Source organism: Sebastes umbrosus, chromosome 20 (assembly GCF_015220745.1).
Source record: "Sebastes umbrosus isolate fSebUmb1 chromosome 20, fSebUmb1.pri, whole genome shotgun sequence".
Lineage (NCBI taxonomy): Eukaryota > Metazoa > Chordata > Actinopteri > Perciformes > Sebastidae > Sebastes > Sebastes umbrosus.
Genome location: NC_051288.1, coordinates 16474744 through 16493390, shown reverse-complemented (window position 1 = coordinate 16493390; position 18647 = coordinate 16474744). Strand labels below are relative to the sequence as shown.

At 45.6% G+C, this 18647-nt stretch overlaps 1 protein-coding gene across 34 annotated transcripts in view; it reads left to right on the top strand.

The window, feature by feature from the left end:
* tcf7l2 (transcription factor 7 like 2) overlaps positions 1–18647 on the top strand; it is a 97679-nt gene that overhangs the window by 16984 nt on the left and 62048 nt on the right. For 30 of the 34 annotated variants that reach the window (XM_037754483.1, XM_037754494.1, XM_037754495.1 and 27 more), the window contains exon 4: positions 18156–18257. The exons of the other annotated variants lie outside the window; for them this stretch is intronic. In XM_037754483.1, the coding sequence (XP_037610411.1) occupies positions 18156–18257 (102 nt within the window). The remainder of the gene's footprint in view (positions 1–18155; positions 18258–18647) is intronic. 34 annotated transcript variants of the gene reach the window in all.

Below are 18647 nucleotides of genomic sequence, written 5' to 3'. Positions count from 1 at the left end.
AGAAATGATGAGCGAGCGAGGCATCGACTGGGGGCGGATGCTGCGATGAGACCGCTCACACTTTGCCGTTCGGGTTTTTTTTTCGAGCCCACTGGGATGCTCCCCAACGACAAACTGGTTGTCCTAAAGAGAAAGAACTCTTTTTCCCTGGCTCACTTTTAAGAGACGGACACTTTCTTCACGTTTTAAATTGGCCTTGTCATGCGGTTTCCTCAACTGGGCTGCCGGGAGCCGACTGTTTCCACATAGGCCAATGTTCTGTACCAGTTTTGGTTTCGAGAAAAAATAAGGGTCTGTTTTTTTCTGGCACTGATCACTGTGGTATTAAACTTCCAATTTTTTTTTTTCCCAAAAGCTAACACAGCCATTGCGCTTGTATTCTTCACGCCTTTTTGATCTCTGTCACAGTTGCTTGGCAAGTGGCACATCTGCTTCTCTGTCCTAACACCGCCCGCGACCCCGTAACCCCCCCCCACCCCTCCCCTCCCACTTGTCGCACAAATCCAGTTTTGTGGTATTTTCCTGTTGCGCCACGATTTAGCAAATAACATCAGTAATGATTCAATTGGGCATAAAGTAATTGAGAGGCGGCCTGCTTGCCATCTGTCTGGTGAGATTACTACTTTCTGTGTAATTAAACGTGTGACCTCGCGGCCGCGGAGGGAGGTGCCAGTGGGCAGCCACTGCCAACGAGTCTTATTTTGAAGTCGGGGGGGAGGCTGGCGAGGAGGGGAAGGGGGGGGAGCTGTTGTGTGGTTTTAACAGTTTAGCCCGGCTGCTAAAGATAGCACAGACTGATGTGAGTTGAGCTTAAGTGGCAGTCTCCTTTACATGGATGTGTGCGAGCCCGTGTCAAAACCCAAGTCACCAAGCCTCAGTCAATTTGGCGATGTGCGAGGCGCCCCGCTGAAGTCGGAGTGATCCCTGTGTGCACACAGTGTAACCAGGAGAGGGTCCAAAAGTGTGTGTGTGTGTGTGCGCGCGCCAGTGGGGTCACGACGGGCTGAATAGAGGCTGCTGTTTTAACTCTGATTTTATGTGTGGTTTTGTTTTGACTCCTGAGGTTTGGTTTCTCTTGGACAGTGTCCAGAGACTACAGGGCCTGCTTCTCCTCAGCTCTCTTGCGAGGCCGATGTGACGGGCCCTGCGAAGCACCGTGATTGGATTTCAGTCCTGATCTGGTTGTTTTGCGTTGTAAACAGGACATTAAAGACAGGCGAGATGGCGCGCTAATGAGTCTTTGTGTCATAGGGAGGGTGTTTGTGTGGTTTTCAGGCTCTATCCTGTGCATCCTCCTCTGCGGTGTCACACACCCAGTTAAGAAGAGGAAGTAAAAAAACCCGCTGATGACATACAGTTCAAACACAGAAAAAGACATCAGTATGGTTTTCTCAGTGTGGGCTGGATGGTGTCTTGCAATACTTCCGCCCAGAGCTTGGAAAAAAAATCTCTCTTGTTTCCCCCCTAAACAAAAATAACCATTTTAATTACTATGGTTGTGCTATGGTGCAGCCACAGCGCGGCTGGCAGGACCCGGCTGAGGTGGCACCGGCCACTGGGGATGGGGACGAGGTCTGGGCCGGCCTCCAGGGAAATTACAGGGTGGTGTGGAGGAGGAGGAGGAGGGGAGCTGAAGCCTGCCTCCACTCCCTGCTGTCAGCCCGGAGAGCTCCTGTTTGCAGCTAGCTGGCTCCTCTTCTGTTTCATCTTCGCCCTCTGGAGATAATTGGAGATGTACTCCGTGTAAACATGTTTTTTTGTTTCAAAGTTAAGTTTCATTGTTTCAGTCAGAGTGTATCTGCCCAGCATGCAGAAAAAAAAATCTTTTTTAAATAACAATTTTCATTTTTCCATTGTTTCTTACATTCTTCTGTTCTCTCTCTAACCTCTTCTTCAGCCGTCTCTTTTTCCACCTCCCTCTCTCTCTCTCCACATCCCTCCCCTTCTCTCCCCTCTCAGTATGTGCTCTGATTACCTCTCCAAACTGGCAATAAGTTGATTGCTTTACAGAGATGATGTAAGCCTCTGCCCTAGGGTACATCAGGTTGGATTTCTCCCGCTTTATCTTGTAAAGCCTAAATTAACAGCTGGTTTGGTTGGAGTTCTCCTGGATCTGACTAAAGGATTAGGGTTGGTTCTCATGCGAGTCAATCCGGTTTGATTTATTGCAGGTCTATCAAAAAAGATCAATGGGAGTCCTTTTGAAAGTAAATCCTTAATCGCTCTTTGCACTTACGTGTCATCATTGTGAATTTCTTTCCCCCTCCCGTCTATCTCTTGCTCTCTCCTTTCTCCATTTCTCACTCCCTAATTCTTATTCTCTCCTTACACCACTGTTTTTTTTTTCTTTCTCCTTCCACACCCAACCCAATCCGTGGTAGCGATCTGCCTCTGTCGATGGTATCATGGTGAATCGCCGGATAGATTTTTCCTCTGTTCTCATTAGGTATCCATCGGGGCAAGGCAGCCCTAAGCACGGTTTTAGCATCCTCTGGTTGTGATCACAACCGAAATGAGACCCCGCTGCTGCCGCTCTTGTTTCACCCAAACTTCACCTAAATCATGCCCCCGTCTTCTCCCCACATTCGGCCTGTCACTCACCTCCGGCTCGAGGTAACAAGGACGATTAAGAATTCATATGTTTTGTGACTATCCAGTCAGTATTAGTGAACACAACCTCCTCCATTGGTTCCTTAAAAACACTTTTTTGGGAGATTGAGTTGTTAAAGATGTGTTGAACTCTCAAATATGTTCGGTATCAACCTCAAAAATCCTGTATCGCTTCCTGCGTTGACCACTTCGTGCTTGCATCTCCATTCCCTCCAGGCACAGATGCATGCTAACACATGTGCTAAACCGATTCTAATAACCTAATCCCAACTTTCAGTCATCTCAAATATTGGAATACCGAACGCTGATTTTCTTGCACATTCAAGAGCACATGCTTCCCTGTCGACAAAATGATATAACACTCAGACGACACCCTGCTGCATATTTTCTTCCAGACATTCGTAAAGTGACCTGGCAGCTGTTGAGAAGTGGGGAAGAGGAGGGGGGGGGGTTAAGATCTCAGTAAGGTTTATATTCTTCCTCCTACTCCAGCTCTTTCTCCTATCATTCTGTCTCTTATTCCTCCATCAACAAGGCTCATTATGTTATCTTCAGCATCCATCACACTAGAGTTGGGGGAAAAATCGATACAGCATAGTATCGCGATATTTTGCTTGGCAATATTGTATTGACAGACGTCATGTATCGATCTTTTATTATATAAACTAAGTAACCTCTCAACAATCAAGCGCTAGTTGTATGGGAGCTAGGGGTGGGGGGAAAAGATCGATACAGCATAGTATCGCGATATTTTGCGTGGCATTATTGTATCAATACACGAACGTCAAGGATCGATCTGTTATTATACAAACTATTAACCTCTTGACAATCCGATGCTATTCAGTCTTAAAGCTAGGGTGATGCTGCCGGTATCATATGAAACTAGACAACCTAAGGAATCGAACAGTACCAACCATGTCACGTTAACTTGTCGGGAAGAACTCTAAATAATGCTCCAAAGTTATGCTAAATTTTGGCAAGGAAAAACTGGTATGACCATTTTGAAAGGTGTCCCTTGACCTCTGACCTCAAGATATGTGAATGAAAACTCCGAGATGAACTGCGTAACTGTAATTTACAGTTGAAAAAAGGTAATAAATCACAATATACCTTATCTTATACTCAGCATTTTGCAAGATTTTTGAAATCGCAATAAGATCGTATCACGACTTAAATATTGTGATAATATTGTATCGTTGGACCTCTGGTGATTCCAACCCCTACTTCATACCTCCACTCTTTCCTCCATCTCTCAAGCCCTTTTATTTCCAAGGAATCTGTAACTTGAAGAAAACAACCAGTAGCACAGACTGAAGGACTAGATGTTTCTCCACCCAACATCCATATTTCTCTGGAGGATTTGACCGTGTCTCTGAATACTCTGGAGGGAATTTTTCCTCCATGGGGGCGTAGGGAGGTGAAAAGGGCTCAGGGTGTTAATAGATGTCAAATTCAGGTGTGTCCTCCTGGCATGCACGGTGAGCTGGATGGCTGGCAGACCTGGGCTTGGAGGTGTGGGAGGGGCTGTTGAGGGGTGGAGGTTGGATATATGTGTGAGGGGTGTGGAGGGGGGTGTGGTGGTGGGGGAGATCGACGGGATACGTGGGAAGGAAGGGCTTGCTGTCAGCCAGCTGGACCTCTTAATCCTACAGCCTTGGGGAAAGGGTGTGTGTGTCTGTGTGTGTGTGTGGATTGTGTTTGTCTCGTAGAGATTTGTCAAGTTTAGCACACCTCTGCTCCCCTCTTTGGCCCAGCTGAGCCCACAGTGTGTGTTGTTGTTGTGTGTGTTTGCGCTCCAGCGAGAGACAACCAGGATGCACGGCGTGTTTGCTGTAGTCGCTTCGCTTTTAACGGCACACTGTATATTTATGTCGAGACGACACAGCCTCTCTCGCCCCCTTGATGTCGGAGAGGCGCTGGGGGTTGGTGCGAGGTGGATGTGGGGGAGAGGCTGTCCCGCGTTGCTTGTTGAGGGTGGGGGGAGGAAGTTGTGAGGGCAACAAACACTGCCAGCACCCCCCCCTCTCCGCCCCATCACCATGCCCAGCCCTCCACGAGCATCACCCAGTCTCTAAAACCGTGTGCACTCTATCCTTCTACGTCACGCTGTAACTAACTGATTGCGTCATCCCCTTGTCATTCATTAGACACAAAACATACTATTTAGCCACATTCCATGCAAGCTTCCTCTTTTTTTCCCTGCTCCCCTCTCTCTCTCTCTCTCTCTCTCTCTCTCTTTGCCCCACACTCTCTCTCTCTTTTGGCGTAGACTTTTGCATATATCACAGGCTGGCAGGCTAAGAGCTTGGGACTTCCCCACGCCACACTCCAAGCCTTTGATCCTTTGCTTTGGAGGTAACATCAAAAGGAGAGGCATAGAAAGGCAGCTACTACTGTGAAGTTCAATGTTCAACTTGATGGCTTGGCTGAGGGCTTTTTTTCCTCTCTCCTCCTCTCCCTCCCCCCCCTTCCCTCCCTCCTCCCGCTGCTCCCTCGATCCCTTCGCTGCATCCCTCAGCTGACAAAAACACACAGTTTGTAGCCAAGGGTTTTTTTTTTGTTTTTTTTTTGACCTCACCTCCATAGAACCTGAATCTGGCACAAAACAAGACCTCCTCCCCGTAAAAACTCACATATACAGATGGTGAACACAAAGATGCAGTCGTCTCTTTTTGATGGGTATGGGGATGGTGATGGTGATGGTGATGGTGATGGGGAAAGGTGCAGTTCCAGTTGCCCGGCCCTTCCCTTTCTTTCTCTCTCTCTCTCTCTGTGTGGATAACATGCAGCATCCTATATTGCAGCTGGTTGCATCAATGCCAAGCCAGGCCCGTTGTAGCAAGCAGCAGCAGCAGCAGCAGTGATGGTGGTGGTGGTGGATAGGTTAGCAGGAGGAAAAAGGGCAGCACACCGTATTGTTTCTCTGTGCATGGATTAGGGGAAGGATTTTAATGCCAGAATCGATATATTTGCTTCGTTTCAAGTCTATGCGGAGGTAAAAGGAAGTTACCGGCCCTAGTAAGCAGAAACCGGCAGATACGACAGAGCAGAAAATATCGGCGGGTCGGGCATGGATATGATATGGATATGCAACCTTACATTTTAAATCCAACGTGGTAAACACTACACATACTGTACAGTAACGTATGGAAACACTTTGGGTTTCACACGTTGCCAGGAAAAGCAGAGCTAGACATCATGGCTTAGCTGCACGCTAACCCTGTTATGGACAGGAAGCGTTATCCTATTACGCTAACGTGCGGTCAAGACAACCATCACTCGCATCTCCGTGGTCAAATCAGCCGACGCTACAACTGTAGCGCACCCATAGACTGACATTTATGTTAAATGCATTCAAACGGCCCCAATGGAACTGACTATGGATGTATAAAGAGAACGGAGCTAACGAGGAGAGCTAGCAACGGACTTGGCGAAGTTAGTGGAAGTATACACGTGTGACTACGTCCGGTTTTCAAAATAAGGTGTTGACAAAGCGAACTGTATATACAACATACATATATGGAAATGAGATTGATTGGATTAACCAGAAGTATAAAACATGACATGTCCATCCCTACTGTATTAATTTAGATATTTTCCAAAGTAAAAGTCCCTAGAAGTGTATGGTTCAACTTTTCCCCATGATCTAGGGTTAAAAAAGTTAACAAAAATCGCAATAAATTGTAATATTGAATCGCAGTACTTGTAGAATACCTAAAAATCGTAATACATATTGAATCGGCACCCAAGTATCGTGATGGTATCGAATCGGGAGATAGGTGTATCGTCCCAGCCCTAGCATGGATCCATCCTCATTCTCTATGTCACTACTTCTGAATGTGAGAAAAAGAGAGAAATACTCACTGGAGGAAAAAAAGCTGCTTCGGTTGCCGTGTCGACACGGGGCACAGAAAGCTCGCAATCATTCGCTCACAGGAAAACAAATGATTTTCATAATGAACGTCTCTCAACTGAGTTTCTTATGCAAACTCTCTAAATTAAGGCAGCATCAGATGAAGCCGTGCATTCCAGGTCAAAGCCGGTCTTTTTCAGTGGCGCAGTCAACTGTATTTAAATGACACAGACTTGATAAGGCGATCCAGAAAGCCGAGGTGCTCCACTAAATGCTTTTTCCTCTTTTATGAGCTTCCCTGTCTGACTGTGCCAATTAGCAAAGGCGTGTGGCCTGCTTTTCTTCTCCTCTTTTTCCTGCTTCCAACTCTCTTTCTAGATAGACGCTCTCTATCGTGCTCCCTACACACACACACACACACACACACCAAGCACACGTTTTGGTGTATCATTAGCTTAGTGTGCGGGGAGGCGTGCGAGCCCGGGCTCTCCCTCTGCCTTATCTCCATGTCAATCACAGCGTGTGTGTGAACATCAGTTGTAATGATCTCCATCCAGCCTGTCGGTGCGTGTTAGCGCCTGGCTTCCCTCGCCCCCGGAGCAAGCCGTTCCCCAGCTAATAGATGCAAAATTAAGCTGATCAATAGATGGCCTCAGCTCATTATTGACATGTTATCGCGGCGTGGGATTTTTGTGCGGGGGTTTTTATGCAGTTCTAGGCTAGAGATGCAAGGCAAGAGGAGAAAAAAAAAAGTTATCCGTCTTCCCCCAAATGGCCACTTTTTTTTCAGCCCTGCAATAATACTACATTAAGCTAATTTATTCCCAATCTTATGCATGTAATATATGCTAAATCCCGTTCTCTGTTTGTCCTATTGGAAGAGTAATCACCTGCTCAGTGGTAGGAAATGAGATGGAGACTTTGTAAAACGCCATATTAAAGATTCATCAATAATTGGCATGTGTTTGTGTTGCGGGGGACGGATCACCACGTGATTGAGCTAAGTGGTAATTAACCATGAGAGATGTGTGAGTGTGTGTGTGCACGAAGATGCTGCTGTGTGTCAGAAAAGGTGGGGATGCAGAGGGTAAGATGAGGGCAGCATCGCCGGCAGAGTTGATTTGGAGGTGAGCGCTGAGGTGGCCAGGTTATGGAGGGACATGGGGGGCGAGAGAGCCACCCACTCTGGCCCGAGCTATGCCGCCGCCTCCCTTGACCCTCCTCGGGTCTTATTGTCATGGAAGCATCTCCTATTTTAATGAGCTCCAATAACCAAGCCCTTATTACTTATTTATTCATTAGCGGCAAAGCGGCAGTACCCCACTGTGTGAGCGTGCATGTAATTGCTTGTGTGGGAATTTTTTTTTTTCCTTCCTTCATGCACGTATAAATACCATGTTGCGTAACAAACAACGATAAATTAGTAATTGAACCTAAAATAGACGGCTGATGAATGAGCGTGAGGCTATGAATCAATAACCTGAAATGATATGTGAGTTAAAATCCTGGACTCCTTTAGGTATGCTGAGGGAGTAGGCCTCATGAATATGGAGGCTGAACCGCTTCAAGGTGTATGTGCAAGTGTGGAAAAAGACAAAACAGTCTCGTTGGTTTCTTATGATGCTTTTCATGAAGATTAATTGCTTGTTGGTATGTATGTGTGACGCCTTCGACGTAATGCTTTCTGATTGATGAATATGCGTAGGTGGAATTTGTGTGATAGCGTGTAGTGTTTTCACAATATCGGAAGTCTTTGCGGAGCAGGAGAGTGTACACACACTCTCTCCCTCTGAGGCATGTTTCGTAGCTTCCTTATATCCAGTCTACCGTTTAACTAATTCATAGTGAACTCTCGCAGAACAAAACCAGACGCCCAACATCAAGGGCAGCGTTCAGCTCTCCTCCAAGCACAATACCAAATACAGCGTTCTCCAGCAGAACGTGGGCGCTGTGCAATCAGCTTTACTTTTCTCTCTCAGCAGAGCTCAGCTGCTGTTCACCTTTTTAACTCTCCCCCCCTCCTCCACGCCCCAAACCTTGCTTCCTGCAAACAAAAGGTAAGCATGTACTGTAGTAGTGTGTGTGCACGAGTTGCCCAACCTCTTCTCCTCCTACCCCCTGGCCTGGCCTGGCCCGGCCCGGCCTTGCCTTGCCTTGCCTGGCCTTGCGTAAGGGGCTCAGACACACCTAGGCTTGCAGACGTGCCTGTTCACCTCCATGTAGCCTCTAAGTAGGTCAGTGTGTACGAGGCTCCAACCAGGAAGGTCCTGGATCTGATCTTTGGCCTGCCAATCCACAAGCCTACTTCCTCTGAGCTGTGGGTCCTCTACTGGCTACCATTCATAACGATGCTGATTTAAATATACTGAATGTTACAATACTCACAGGAAAATATAATATCTAGAAACAGGATGTCAAAGCCAACTGGATTTTCTGTTTTAACCTCGAAGACGTTTAACGCCCATCCAAGATGTTAATTAGTCCTAAGAATTGATAAGTGACAAAATGTCCTCAGGACATAACCAGTAAATCCAGTTGCCTTTTGAATAAGTACATCTTGATATCCTGTTACACGCATGACTGGATATCTTGACAGGAAGGAAGGTAGAGAGACTTGTTCTCCACGTCGATGATCTGATAGCACCTTAATACAAACATCAGGTGGTTTTCTTTTTGTTTTTTCTGTTTTGGTATTACACCAAAGAAAATAAGCTTCATCTATGCCACTCAAATTTTTCAGCCCTGTCTCCTAACAATTACGGAACAGGTGATGCAGTAGGTTGAGCGACCGTTTATGACAGTTATTTGGAATAAGAGCGAGAAAGTCCACTACAGGAGGGCGGCTGGGGTAGGGGATGGGTCAAACAAACTCTGGACTTTCTCCCAGGAGGCCGCTGTGGAACTTAGTCATTTTAAGTAAGAGAATCCAGTTTAGTTGTATGGGAACGTAATATTGTGGGAGACTGGATTGTATTTTTGGAATAACTGTGCACTTTACATGGAGATATTTATTTCCAGCCTTTACTAACCAGACTGGGGAGTATTGACGAGTAATCCCACTCTGTTAATTCATTCAATTAACTGCGACAAGACAAGTCAATTAAGCTGCCTTTATGGCTGTGTATTGGCAAGAATTTGGCGATACAATACGTATCATGATACAGGGGTAACAATACGATATATTGCGATACTGTAAGCAAGGTGATATATTGCGATTTTTTTTTTTTTTTTTTTTTTTTTTTTTAATCAAATTTTAGCAAAACTATCAGTATAAAGAACACACCAGAAATGCACCATTTAGAGAATCAGCAAAAATAACACATTTATAACGCATGCATGGGTTTGCCCCAAACTGCATGTGATTATCATAAAGGGAGACTCGTGGGTACCCATAAAACCCATTTTCATTCACATATCTTGAGGTCAGAGGTCAAGGGACCGCTTTGAAAATGGCCATCCTCGCCAAAGTTTTGCGTAACTTTGGAGCGTTATTTGGCCTCCTTTGCAACAAGCTAGTATGACATGGTTGGTACCAATGGATTCCTTAGGTTTAATATGATGGCAGTATCTTCACTCTAGCTTTAAAACTGAGCCCACTACATCCTCCGAAAGATCGAATAGCGGCCGGGCCCGACGGCAGGCCCGACAGCGGGCCATCGTATTTTTAAGAGGTTTAATTAAAAAGCTATCCAGCGTTTTGGAGAATCGATACAGTATCTCAACACATAGTATCGGGATACTCGTGTGTATTGATATTTTTCTTACACCCCTATTTATGACCATTGCAACTATCAGAGCTTCCAGCCTCATAACACATGAGCCACTTGTCACCCTAGTGGTCCGAGTCAGAGTTATATTTGTGTCCGAGTAAAGGAAAAGAAGAGTCACTCAGATAGAAGAGAGCCACCTGAAAGCAGAGGCATTCTGCAGCAGAGCCTGATGCTAAAGGTGCCAGAGCGCCTGTTCATTAGCGGGGCTGACGGAAGACCAGCCAGCTCCTGCTGGCCTTCACCCTCCCTGCCACAATATTTATAGAGCAGCCAAGAGATACTCTTAATGACACAGGGAGAGGGACAGTGGGAAAGGGGGGGAGGGGGTGCAAAAGTCAGAAATGGAGCGCTGTTTACTTTCTGAGGCTTGTTGAGAAGTTGGTGTGCTTTTGGACTGCAATCATGTCACCCTCACACTTCCTTTTGAGAACACTATGTGCATCCAGGTGTGTATCTAATCTTTGCTATGATCATCCGATCAATTTAGATAAAGAAGCATTTTTTTGCTAAACTTTTTTAACTAGTGGACAGTTTTGTCTCATGTGATTGTGGCAGATGAATTTGTCGGCTACGTGTTGCGCAATCCTTTGAAACTTTCCGGTCAATCAGCTGGTGTTTGAACAGCACATTTGTCCACACTTGCTAAGTAAACAGCGTCGGGGCAAAGCCATACTTATCTCATGAACCAGTGTTTAAGAGAGCGAAACTAACTTCCAGAACCAGGCCAGATAAAAGTCAAGTGTACATGGAAAGAAGTGTAAAGAAAGGACACCAAACAGATCCGTTAAAAAACGAAGCAATTCTCCCTTTTTGACTGCAATACTTTTCTGAGATATTATGAACAATAGTAGTTTCATAAGCCTGTCTCTACAGCCTCGTTTTTAAGGGGTGAGTAAAGTCTGAGTTGGGTGGGGAGGAAAGAGAGGTCATGTGCACATTCTCCATGTGGAAAAAAGGCTTATATGAAAGTGTCAGGTTGAGTTTTTCTGCAAGAAAGAGAGAGAGAGAATGGGGAGGTGGAGATTGTTGGCAAAGGGAGTAGAGGAGGTGAGGAGGAGAGGTTTTGGATCAGGTCGACGGCCCCAGTGCTGTCAGGGCCAGTGGAACCCCCAAGCGGTTCTGGCTTTGGAGTAAATACGGGCCCAGCGGACCCCTTCCCGCCCCAGGGCACACAAACCCCAGGCCATCCCACATTCCACTTTTATTTTCCTGGTTGCAAAATGCCTCTGGCTATTAGAGCAGGTGGGGTGTGTGTTTTTTCTTCTTTAATATTTACTCATAAAATGTGCATTAGTAGAACCAAAGCGGCCGTGATGGGCCCTCTTGTGTCTGCTAACTTTCTCCCAATTTTGTCAAGGTATGTTTACTCGCTTTACAGTAAAAACCCATTCCTCCAAAGACAGGTACTGTACAAAGAAACAGGTGGTGATTTCTCTCATAACCAGGGGGATTTCAAAGGGTCTGCGTTGCATTAAGCATCTCCCCTCCCTCAATTACAGAAAATGACCGTCCCCTCCTCAGCAAATTACGCGTTTGTGCAAGCACGTGTTCCGCTTCCTCTCTGGCACCTGCGAGCGAGGACAAAGACTGCCGGCAATATCCGCAACAGATCAAGACAATATGCTCGGCTCTCGTTTTTTAAAAGGGATAAAATTGTAGTCAAACTGGATGGACTAATCTCTTAAGCTCGGTGCAGTTTACTTGCAGAGCTTTGAATGGGCTCCTCTTACTAGCCTTGATCATTTCAGACTTAAATAAAGCTCTTTAGAGTAGCGGTCTGATTGGTGTAATCTGCAAGCTGTCAATCCCATCTCTGAGCGCGCTCTCTCTCCCCAGAGGAGCCGCCATGGGGCTCGTCGACCCACGGTATGTTCAAATGTGGGTGAGCATTGTTGTTCAGGTGTGAATGGGTGAGTAAGCATGTACAGTATGTCGCCGCGAATGTACATGTGTTATCCGTGTACGCCGCCCATGACGACCGCGTAGAGCTATGTCATGTCTGTCATACGAGGCAGCCACAGATGGGTGGAAGATCTGCTAGTACCCAGTATCCATATGCTGACTCTAAACCCAAGCTGCTATCTGTCTGTCTGTCGCTGCCTGTCTCCCCTCCTTCCTCACATTGCTCACATGTCGGGACGCTTGATGGAGCCCCAGTGGTCCTCATCATCTGTCCCTCGGTGCCCTGCTGGAACGTGGACCAGTGTTCGGGAGCCACATTGGCACATAAGGAGCCTCTGATTGGTCCAAAGCCCTCTGCTCTTAATCCAAAACAAAACGAACAAGCCGTGCGCCGGATGTGATAAACACATCAGATTGGGAACGTTGACCAGAAACGGGCAGAACAATCCATGCACTTTCCGTGTCATTCTCACTAAAAAATATATGAGTAAGACTTCCCCCCCCCCTCCCCCTTCTTTCTGTCAATGCCGCGTATTGACGTTTGGTTAATGTTTGATAGGATGTGGAATAAATGGTTTATATTTGGGAGGATCAGAGTCTACCGGTACCAGGTTTTAGGTCAAAATTGCTCCTGTGCCAGCTTTGTTGAATTAGTAACAACGGCGGTGAGAGGCGGTTGTGCAGACGTGTGAGGATGATGTGTGAGCGCTCAGGATGCCCCTCCGATTGTCTCCACCTCTGCCACGAGCCGTGACACCGGGACCGAGGCCCCCAGCTTGTTTTCACTGCGATGACAGTCGGTGTGGATCTGGGTTAACACTCTGTAGCTCATAACATGCCCGACCTCGGTGCAGCAGCAGTAACTCACATACGGGTGAGTGGTCCAGCGTGCAAATGGAAAGCACCTGCTCGAACATAGTATAGTCAATATAATAGTGCTAAAACATAAAGCAGATTAATTGATCAACATAGTATTTTGCCAATACAGCCAAATTGGTTCTGGCTTCTTCAGTTTAAGGATATTAGGGCTGTCAAAGTTAACGCGATAATAACACAAATTTGGTTTAACGACACTAATTTCTTTAACGCATTAACGCACCTGGTGCTTTTACGGTTGTAGCGGGCTCAGTTTTAAAGCTAGAGTGAACATACTGGCATCTTATGGAACTAAAAAACCTAAGGAATCCATTGGTACCAACCATGTCATACTAGCTTGTCATGAAGGAGGTTAAATAACACTCCAAGGTTACGTTAAATTTTGGCGAAGAAAAACTGGCATGGCCATTTTCAAAGGGTACCCTTGACCTCTGACATCACGATATGTGAATGAAAATGGGTTCTATGGGTACCCACAAGTCTCCCCTTTACAGACATGCCCATTTTATGATAATCACATGCAGTTTGGGGCAAGTCATAGTCAAGTCAGCACACGGACACACTGACAGCTGTTGTTGCCTGTTGTACTTGAGTTTGCCATGTTATGATTTGAGCATATTTTTTATGCTAAATGCAGTACCTGTGAGGGTTTCTGGACAATATTTGTCATTGTTTTGTGTTGTTAATTGATTTCCAATAATAAATATATACATACATTTGCAAAAAGCAAGCATATTTGCCCACTCCCATGTTGATAAGAGTATTAAATACTTTAAGGTACATTTTGAACGGATAAAAAAAAAGTGTGATTAATTTGCCATTAATTGCGATTACCTCTGGACAATCATACAATTAATCTTGATTAAATCATTTAATGGATTGACAGCCCTAAAGGATACATTTGTTTTTTTGTTTGAGAAAAGCAATTTGAAGACGTCACCTTGGGACCTTGGACTCTGAGAACAGCCACGCTTACTGACAGATTTTATAGACTAAATGGTTAATTAAAAAAAAGAAACAGACAAAATAATCAATAATGACAATAATCATTAGCCGTAGCCCCTGTAAACAACTCCCACCCCCCCACAGCCAGCCCCCTCCTTGTGCTTGGGAAAGCGGTAGAGGACAGGAAAATCGGAACAGTGAGAGTGAGTTCATCCCTCTGTAAGGATTTAGAGGACTCCCTTGTCTTTCACTTCATCAGAGACAATTGAGTCATTCAGCTCCCATTGTGGGGCTGGCCGGGCGAGGAGGGGCGCAGGCTAGGGGAAGAGAAAAGGGGGGGGGGGGAGGCTGAAGGGGGAGAGGGGAGAAGGAGAAGCCGTCTGCTGCACAACCTGGAGCCGGAGCGCAGCCACTGGGTGGCTCTTACAGGGGTGGGGGTCTGTCAAGGGGGGGGCGTGTTAGTGTTTGTGTGCGTGGGTGGGGGGCAGGAAGAGGGACAGAGGAGAGGAGAGAGTTATCCTGGAACTCCGGAGCAATTTGTCACATTGGAATGGCTCTTGAGTTACCCGGGGGGCCCCCTCATAGCGGGAGAGTTTTCAGGTCGCAGAGTGAGGGGGAACAGGGAGGGGCTTTGAGCAGCAGAGAGGGGTCAGAGGTCATGGCCTACTCAAGCCCAGGCGGTGCGTCGGTTAGCAGAGCAGGCAGGCAGGCAGGCAGGCAGGCAGGCGGGCGGGTTTTAGGAAGAGGAAGGGGGCCGGGGGGTGGTCGGAAAGCCCGGTGCTTGCCAGGGCTCCGTTTTCCTTGGCATGCTTGTAAAACCTGCAGGAGAGATTAGTGTGTGAGAACATTTGCACTAGCGGGGCTGAAGTGGAGCCACTTGTCAGGGCATGCGCTGCGCCACCCTCCCTCTCTCTGTAGTCTTTCAGTGTCTCTCGACCACGCTCGGGGGGTGTCACCTTCACGCTGCTTACCCACCTACTCCGAATGTCCTCTCGCTTGGCCCCCTTCTCCCGGCTGCAGCTGTGTTTGAATATTTGCATGTGTGAGCATGTGTGCACACGCAATGGCAGGACTTTCCCATGACTGGATTCACAATTTCCCCCCTTCTCTCCAGCGCTGCCCCGTCTTCTAACCCCCCCCCACCCTGGCACCAATGGACACTGTCTTGAATTACCTCATAGATGACAGCAGCCCCGTCACTCTCTTCCTCCTCTTTTTACTGTTACAACACCACTACCACCCCCGTCCTCCTCCTCCTCCTCCCTCCACTTCATGGCAATTAATACCCAGTGTGGGGGGTCCATAAAAACCCACAAGACCTCAACTCTGGAGTTTTTACAACCTTTCCTTTTTTCCACTCGCAGGACATACAAACAAGCATAAACAACCCCAGTTTTTGAGCAATAAAACCCGTCTTGGGGTCATAAATGAGTGGTAGTGGTGGAGAAAGACCAGGCAGCAAACAGTTTTTTTCCTCCCTTGCATGGGCTGTAACCGAGGACATGGAGTCAATAACTCCCTCCAGCGTCTACCACTGGCAGGCACCCCACAGTGAACTCTTCGCTAATTACCACTGATTTAGACACAGTCTCAGGAAGGGTCGCGACACACTCACTCTCTGACCAGCTCTGACACACATACAGACACACACACAGACATACACACACACACACATACACACTCACACGGTCTCAGACATGCATACAAACTAGCCGTCACCCTCGCTGGATGGCAACACAAAGAAAATCCAATGTACCTGCATCACTATACAACTGACAAACAGGACAATGATTGCAATGAAGTTCTAATTTATAAAACAGCAATGCCCAAACTTTTTGTCACCAAGTGCCAAAATGTGATCCTGGGCTCCGGGCCAATAATGATGCTGAGATAATTAGGGATGTCATAATACCAGAAATTTAGTAGTCGATACAAACACCAGTGAAATGACACGATTCTCAATTCTACGGTAAAAAAACAAAAGTAAAACAATAAATCCCATGTACTTTAACATCCACTCCTGTATTACTGTTACATACTGTTTTTTGTTAGGAAGTTAAAGAGGTCTTAATTCTCTCTCTTGACAGTATGTGAAAACATCTCCTTCAAACAATTGGATTTATTCAAGTTTCTCAGCATTACTACATTTTACAAGATTGCATTTGAACACATCGTGATAACGTTAGGGCTGTCCCAAATACCATTTTTTGGGCTTCGAAGTTTCAGTGAGAAATATTCGAACGTATTCGAAACTCGAAACAACTTGAATATGAATAATGTTGTGAAATAACTCCTTATTTCATGGTCTATTTTGTGATTTATACTTTTCGGGTCAGCCCTAGTTAGAGTTTACCTTTGCCCAATGCTTGTTCATTTTTACTGAATAGAGCCTGAACACATCATAATCATAAATCAATGTAGCATTGGGAACAGGGAAAAAAATGCATCGATAGTGAGTTTACAGCGTCCGAAACACATTTGCGTCCCTGTTATGATAGGACGCCGTTAGTCAAGAGCCCTGGCGGTATCTACGGTAACTGCGGTACTGTAGAAAAATGAGTACTTTTCAGAATTTTGGCATCGACTTGATACCAAAGTATTTGTTCTCATGACATCCCTAGAGATAATTATGAAATGTAACAGAATTTGCATGAAGCTTTTTAAGTCTTATGTCATTATTGCAAAGAAGCACATGATCTCAATCACTCATGAAATATAATTGAATAGGATTCAGATAGCATCTTTAAATGGAGCAACAAACTCCAAACATGTGGGAAAGGCTCTCCGAGTTTTAGATTTCCTGATCATGTTAAAGGTTTATGTCCAAATGGCATCTTAGGCCCGGATCCAAGTCCAAGTTGACTTGTCGGACTGTTATAGCTTATATGAAGGCCCATTTTTATGAAGTATCTGTGGCACCAAGGTTACAGAATTGGCCTGTTTTTGTATTAAATAACCAGCACCGATGGTTGTTCCTGTTCTTTCATTTGGTTTCTTGAGGCAAACTTGTTTTCTTTGCCAAATTGGGGGTTTTACACTTGAGCGTGAGAGCCTTTTAATAGTCAGGAAAGGATATCTGATGTATTTTTTAGATTAAACCCATTTTCATTACACGCAAATCCAGTCCTGCCATCACCTATTTAGCCACTGAGTTTTATATTTGAATGTAAAGGAACTGCTGCTGCCTCAGTAGTTTCCCTTCTTCACCTTTTTTAGGCCCTTCACCTCTTACTACCCACTCCAACGGCTTCAGAGCCGAAACAGCTGCCGTGACCTCTTTCCCTCAAACTAGGTGGCCGTGACATTGACAAGCACAGTCTGGAGCACATACTATAGCAAGGTCAACACCGGGCACATCTACAGAGAATTTGCTGTATGGCCACATACAGTAGTAGATTTATTTTTCATATGAATCTGTGTTTTTTTTAATGTCGGCAGATTTGGGTATTTCTTTTATTATGATCGAATGTATGAAGTTGCAAGGTAGACCATTTTAGGCAGAACAGTCGACACAGCACATGTCATCAAATTAAAAGGACTCCACCCAGTTTATAACACAGACAGATGTTTCTCATGACCCCTGTTTCTGCTTATCTGTTTTTCTCTGTATGTGTGTGTGAGCGAGGGAGAGACTTGTGATAGAGGCCAAGTCAATCATTTATGGGAGCAGTCAGGAGGTTTAGCCCCCAGAGGAGCGTGGTGAGACGCCACACTTTAACCTCTTTATGGCTTCCAATAAAAGTCTGACAACAGTCACATTTATGACATTAGGTCATCTTAAAGCCATGCGCTGTGTACAGTACCTTTAACCTCTGCCCTCCTCCAACTCTAAATTAGTGATTTGATATAATCCAAAGTCACCCCACAGCTACTTTACAGAAGAAAATATAGTTTTTTTTGTTTCTTGGATACTCAAAGAAAAGTTTTGTGCTGTATATTCTGAAAAAAATGTGTAATTTGGTTCACACAACTACTGTGTGCACTCCTGCTGGACTCTCAGATACATCCTCACCCCATCCACCATCCGCCTTTTAAGATCTTTATTTGCTTTTCCATGTTTTTGAGTTTCCACACCCATAACACCCGTCCAGAAATGTCGTCTCCCTTTTTTTTGTCTTGTTTTTAATTTGTTCTTTTCTGCATTGTTTAACATGTTTTGTTTCTTTCTTTCCATTCTGTTTCCCTTTTCTACCATTCAGTACCTACAGATGAAATGGCCCCTGCTAGATGTTCAACAAGGAGGTCTTCAAAGTAGACAAGCACTTAAAGATGCCAGGTCCCCGTCACCGGCACACATTGTTGTAAGTAAAAACTCCGCCCGGTACTTTTTCTACTTCTTTCACCAGCTCTTCTTCCCTTTTATTCATGACAGAAAGACAAACAAGCCCTGCTTTTTCTTCTCTCACCCAACGTCTTCGGCGTTAAAGCCCTCCCCTTTTCCCTGTGAGTGGATGTTTTGATTGGGAAAAAATGCGTATTTGTTTGCATTTAAATCAGTCACTAACACACCAAGTCAGTTTTATGTAAGCGTGCACATTTTGAAAGTTTTGTGGATCCCAGAAAGTGGAGATTTTTGTCTGTTAGTGAGCGATCAGGAGGCGCTGTGGCAGGTGCAGCAGTTGTTCTTTGGACAGCCGATCCCAGAGAAAATGATAACCAAACCCAGCCTGAGCTGGAAGATTATGGAAAAC